This window comes from Perissodus microlepis, chromosome 13 (genome assembly GCF_051167445.1).
Source record: "Perissodus microlepis isolate ML-2025 ecotype Zambia chromosome 13, ASM5116744v1, whole genome shotgun sequence".
In the NCBI taxonomy this organism is placed as follows: Eukaryota; Metazoa; Chordata; class Actinopteri; order Cichliformes; family Cichlidae; genus Perissodus; species Perissodus microlepis.
This window is the reverse complement of record NC_140473.1, coordinates 6244403-6250402: the sequence shown is the minus strand read 5'-3', so window position 1 is coordinate 6250402 and position 6000 is coordinate 6244403. Positions and strand designations below refer to the sequence as shown.

The 6000-nt window shown below is 39.9% G+C and overlaps 1 protein-coding gene across 5 annotated transcripts in view; it reads left to right on the top strand.

The window, feature by feature from the left end:
* Window positions 1-1488: 1488 nt before the first annotated feature.
* Window positions 1489-6000, top strand: part of cfap46 (cilia and flagella associated protein 46) — a 72968-nt gene continuing 68456 nt past the window's right edge. For all 5 annotated transcript variants that reach the window (XR_014801972.1, XM_084948674.1, XM_084948672.1 and 2 more), the window contains exons 1-5: window positions 1489-1695; window positions 1769-1890; window positions 4063-4194; window positions 4515-4579; window positions 5471-5635. Coding sequence is in view for 4 of the 5 variants with exons in the window: in XM_084948674.1 (XP_084804800.1) it covers window positions 1647-1695; window positions 1769-1890; window positions 4063-4194; window positions 4515-4579; window positions 5471-5635 (533 nt within the window). In the remaining variant the exon portion in view is untranslated. The remainder of the gene's footprint in view (window positions 1696-1768; window positions 1891-4062; window positions 4195-4514; window positions 4580-5470; window positions 5636-6000) is intronic.

Here is a 6000-nt window from a genome sequence, read left to right as displayed (position 1 = left end):
TACAGGCTAAGGTTTTTACCAAACTGTAAATAAAAGATGGATATAGGCATTGGTTTGTGAACTCACACTCATCATAATATTTTACCATAATATTAGTAATATAGCCAATGTGACATATTTAGTTTTTTTCTTTTGTTTGTTGGGGGTTTTGTAGCTATAAATGACCATATTTGGACAAGAATGTGGAGGTCTTAGTTATTACAATCGTCTAATGTTAGCAAGCTTGGTTAGCAAAGTGCACTGCACAGATACAGATAATTTTAGGAATTAGCCAAATAGAAATCTCATTCAGGTTAAAAAGCTCTCTTTTTAGAGTTGCTTGGCTAACATGCCAAAACACAAAAGTGCTCAGTCAGAGTAGAAAAAGGAACTATAGATGTACCAGATAACTGCTAAGTCGTGCTGTAACCATAGGCAGTATAAAAGATGGACCACTGTAGTCATGAAATCCACCACTGGTTTTGCAGTTATTTCTACAAGCTACACTAGTACAATGCACACACCAATATGTGATAACTAGTACCAAATAACATACTCGTGAAATACTAGATTACTGAAGCACATGCTTTAGTATTAATAAATGAATTGTGAATGGGATGTACCATATAATAGTCAGATAATTGCATCAAATGCTCCATAAAACACCAACAGCACAGACTGTGTTGCATCTTCATTGGCTCCAGTCACCAAAGGTGAGACCTAAACCAGCGGTCCCCAAACCCCGGGCCTCGGACCGGCACCGGTCCGTGAGTCGTTTGGTACCAGGCCGCTAGAGTTGAGGCTCAGGTGTGAAATGTATAGTTTTCAGGGTTTTCAGTGTTATTTTGTTATCGTTTTTATCGTTTACTCGGTTTTCCTTGGTCTTTTCACGTGTGTTATGAATAAATTTTCTTTTTTTCGGTACCAGTACTAGTTTTATTTTGTTGTATTTATCCGCGACACCTTAAAGGCCGGTCCATGAAAATGTTGTCGGGCATAAACCGGTCCGTGGCGCAAAAAAGGTTGGGGACCGCTGACCTAAACTATCCATAGAGCCCAAAATTGTGTTTTGTAAAAGGATATAAATGTGCTGTCTCCAAAAGTGATTATTATAACAAGTAATGGTTTTTGGAACCAACCAAACGGCTAATAAAGAAACTACCGTTTTCTGTTGTTGTTTTTTTTGTCACTCTCGGGGGGGGGGGGGGTTGTAGTCACCAAAACTAAAGCACATTCTTGGGCTTTTTATTAGGTAATGTCATTAAAGTGCTTCAAAAACCATCAATACCACTGGTGGAGAAGTCCAGTTAACTGAGAGTGTTTGCTTTATATTTTGTAGGCTGCCAGTTCTGCATTTCGCTCACAGAAACTAGTGAAAGTCAAGTTACTGCTGCTAACTGAGGTGGCGTGTTAATGACCGCGACCAAAAGCTTTTGCCCTATTTTGTCTATCAGCCTTTTTGTCCTATCCGTACACCGTAGTTCAAGCCCGGTTGCTTAGTAACACTCCCAAACTAAAAGCACTGACTGTTGGCTACTACAATTCAAGAAAGTATTTGCTATTTTCGATGGGTTGCTCTGTATTCAAGAAAGTAGCAGCTAAGTGGGACATGAAATAAAAAGAAGTAAATTGTCATTACGTTAACGTTAGCTAAGTAACGCTTTGAAATGGACTTAGATATTCGCCAGCATCTAGCCAAGGCTAAAGAGGACAAAGGTTTGTCGCGCAGTCAGTTAAGCAAATGAAGAGTTGTGAAAACAAGCTTACTGTGTTTATTTCGTACATGCAGACTGTGGAGCTCTGCAGTCAGCCTACGATTTAATCAAGGGGGCAGCAGTAGTTGGAACCGGCGGACGAACTCCACGCATTGATCCGGAGTGGTGCGTCCTGTGCGCCGAAGCTGGGCTACAGGTGAGAGAGGACCAGGAGTTACTGTTGATGAAGAATTCACTTGATGATCGTTTTGCCACCAGGGTCGAGGTGATGAGTTGGAAATAAACAAAAGAAAAAAATGGTTGCAGTGCTAATCTTATTTTATCAATTAGGTATTGAGTATTACATTTTTATACTTTAGTGTATGCTAAATTAGTCTGAATTATATTACTCTTCTTGTTTATTTCGTAACTGGAGAGTCAGAGAGTACCAAGTTGATTAGATTATGTCTCATAACAGGCTATGTTCGTAGCGTATATTGTAGATAGGTGTATTTATTTTAATTTATGAATCCCTGTACTTTCTGCACACACATCTGTATTTTTGGATGAAAGGCTAAAAGCTACAGGAGGGGGCAAAATTACCTTAAAATGACTTTGCAGACTACCATTACTTCTTCTAAATGTGATGAAAACATGGCACATAACAAAAAAATGTTATGTGCCATTGTTGTTTGTTTCCATTGTATGTGTTTCCATTCTAGTTCCTCTCTCAAAATAAAAAAAAAGTATTTTGGGTTATCAAGTTGAATCAAAATACAAAATACTATTATTACTACTAATATATAATGGTCTTCTATCCTTCAAGCACAGGTCCTCTACCAGAGGCTTATAGCTTGAAGGTCCAGTGCATTATCTTTGCTGTTCCTAGGACTGCACTCTTCTGGACCGAAATCTCAGTTGTCGCTGCTGGTATCTGTTGAAGCCACTCACCCAGTTTTGGGGGAGTCACTGTACCAAGTGCTCCAATTGCCACAAGGACAACTGGTGCATTAACCTTCCACATCTTCTCTAGCTTCTCGCATCCCTCTTGAGCTTCTCATTTTATTTCTTCCTGATGTTTCTATCACCTGGTATAGCCACATCTATCATTCGGCCTTATCCACCACTACTATGTCAGGTTGTTCGCACGCACATATCACTTAAAATCTCACCAGGTTTATGTTGGTAGATCAGTGAATACATCAAATTTAGATGTGTGTGTATTAACCTACAGTCAGCATCAGAATCAGACAGGCTGAATTTCTTTGTATGAAAGACTATAATGAGAACACACATTCTCTGAAGGTGCCTGCAACCTTGCTTTTCAACTGCTGTGAGAAGCATTTTTTATGATGTGAGAAGCTCCTGACTGCTGAGTTGTGGCATAAGACATGGTGCTTCAAGCAGCCTCCTAGAACAAAAGATTGGCATCTGACTGTGAAGATGTGGAGCTTACATTTTATAAGTAAATGCCTGCTACATCTGTGAAAGCTCCTGAATTATTAAAGCTTCAAAATAAAGCGGGTCCTAGACATTTGGATGGGTTGTTTGTTGATTAACATCATTGCTTTGTTGCTGATGGTATCTACAGGTATTGATATAGAAAAATCAAGGTAATAAAAAAGCCGGCAGGACCTCCCTGCTGGAGGACTCGTTTCATTATGTCACTGTTTTCGTGCAGTAACTTTAGTTCTTCTAATCGAGCTATTTTCCCAGTAGGGAATAGCAATGAATATTCACTAATACAGGCTGAGCTGTCCTAAGGCAAGGGAAACATATTTGTATAATGAAACACAGGGATATTCCATAATGTGATTTGTTCTCTCTCCTTTATATCACGCAGCAAGTTTTCTGTGAAAATGCAGCTTAGCCTGAAGACTTAAGTGTCAGTGAATGCTGAATTAGTCTTCATCCGCAGTACAGTTCCGTTGCCGTATTCTTCAATTTTCCAGAGAAGCATAAATATTCTTGTTGTATTAAGACATTTGCTAACATACTAATCCATTGCTCATTACTGTCAGGTTTTACTTATTCAGTGATCTTCCAGCCTGACTTATTGTTCTTCACAACACATATAAAAGCTTGCAGAACAAAAATTTCTGCTGCATGATCATCTTCCACGATAGTGCTGCACATCACTGAGTATAAATCTGCTGAGTTTGAATTAATTTTACAATTAACAGGAGGCAGTTTGTAAAACAGCATGGAATTAATTTGTCGTGCAAAAAATAAATGTGCACCTCCCCATACATTAAGCCCTTTCGCAATCGTTTTTAATAATGCATCATACAGGGAAAATTGCCGGTTACACGATCTAACTGCAGATGAGGCTGAATTTTTTTTTCTTTTTCTCTCTGGCCTTTGTGCCGCTCTGTCTCTGTGTTTTCAGCTGGGCTGTTTGGAGATAAGCGCAGCGTGTCTAAAGATGTACTTTGAAGGGAATCCGCCGGCTAATCAATTTCTGTGTCGAGCCTACCTCTGCCAGGGCCAGCTGAAGTCTCCGCCGGCCACTGAGAGTGTGGTGAGGACAGTAAATTGGACACATCCCCTCAAGGGTGTTGTGTGTGTGTGTGTGTGTGTGTGTTTCTGCGCCCCAGAGATATATACACATGCAATTACTGTAGCGGCATACTGTACTCATTTGCACTAAAAACATGCAGCAGCTTTGCAAACAAACTCCAGCGTTTTTACCATGCTTCTTCGGTCTCAAACAAATATTGGCCTTTGCTACATTTGAGTGCAGCTTAAAGGTTTTTTTTGCTAAACTGTTTGTCATTGTTTTTATGCTTCTATGTTCTGACAAGTTCTCATGTCCCCTTTTTGCATCATTTTCTATTTTAGGAGGACTTTGAGGAGGCTGTGGTGTATTTTCTGAAAGCAATTGAGATTTCAAAGCAAGAACCAAGGTATGCAACCTCGAGTATGCTCGGCTTTGTTGTTACAGTGTCGAGAAAGATGGATGACCATTTTCTGTTGCGTACAGTTGATCATCTCTGATATTATTTGGCAGTTGCTGCCACAGCGGTAAGGTGCGCTGGTAAAACACGTAATGAAAGCCAGACATTCTCACCAGGGAATGTTGTTTAGCTGTGATAGGTTAGGCTCTGTCTGATGCGCAGAAATATGCTACGAAGAAGAATCAAATATAACACGATTTTTCATGCTTCACCCCGACCCCTTATTCACAAGCGGAACATTTTCAATGTGTTTTCACCTCAATTTTAACAGCTGACTGGATGCATCTGTGAGCAGGGTGAAACGGGTGATGCACATATCGATGCAATAATAGAAATTGTGACAGATGCGTCCCTTGTTATTCGCTTTGATGGATGCGTTTGGAGGTACTCGGTTAGCCTTTGTAAGCAATGAGCACTGGTTTTCTTTGCTAATGAACTCATAACCTGTCAATAAAAAGGCTCAATGAGGAATTCCAATTAACACCAAAGGGAATACATATCTAATTCAAGCAGCCCACGCTAATGGACAGCACACACTCTGGTGAATAAATTAGGAGCGCTCAAACAGTCTCTTCACAGAGTTTTCTTTAAAACTGCAGCTTAAATTCATAAATTCCACTTATTTCACATCGAAAAGATTCAGCGGGCCGCTCTCCTGTGGCTCATTGGTCGATTGTTAATCCACACACATTTGGAATTCACAGGACTTCCTCATAGGTTTCCTTCCTCACTTGGTTTGAATTGAGTCGTACTAAGAGATAAAATGGCTTGCAAGTGTATCACATAAATAATTCATTGCTCGGTGTTTACTTTCTTCTGCATTTGATTTGTGCCTTACAGACTTCACTTTATGGTGTTCAATGCCTCGGTGCTGTACTTCCAGACAGTGCAACCTCTCCTGCAGCCGGGGCGGAGCCTCCACCTGGTGCCCTCTCTCAGGCAGGTGGTGCAGAGTCTGGAGGAGGTGGCAGACCACGACCACAGCTGGAGGGCTGAACTCATGATGCAAGTGCTCTCTTACTTAGACCTCATTAATATGTCCAGTTGTGATTTTGGTTCATACTCATTGAAAATTCATAGAGATAATGAACTGAGCTTATTAACCAGCAGTTTATTTATGACCACAGCTTCATGTAGCCTCAGTTAATGGGCTGCTTTTTTTCTTCTATAGAGTCAAGTATCTGTTTTATTCCAAGCTGTTTAATCATTTTTCAAAAAAATATTAGTTTTATCTTTGATCAGAGGAAAAAAAATTTATCATTCATATATATAATGTTGGGTCAGTGACAGATATAATGAGATTAACATGGCGTGCTACATTACATCTGTTATAAGAATAAGAAAAATATGTCCAATTCATCATTGGTTGT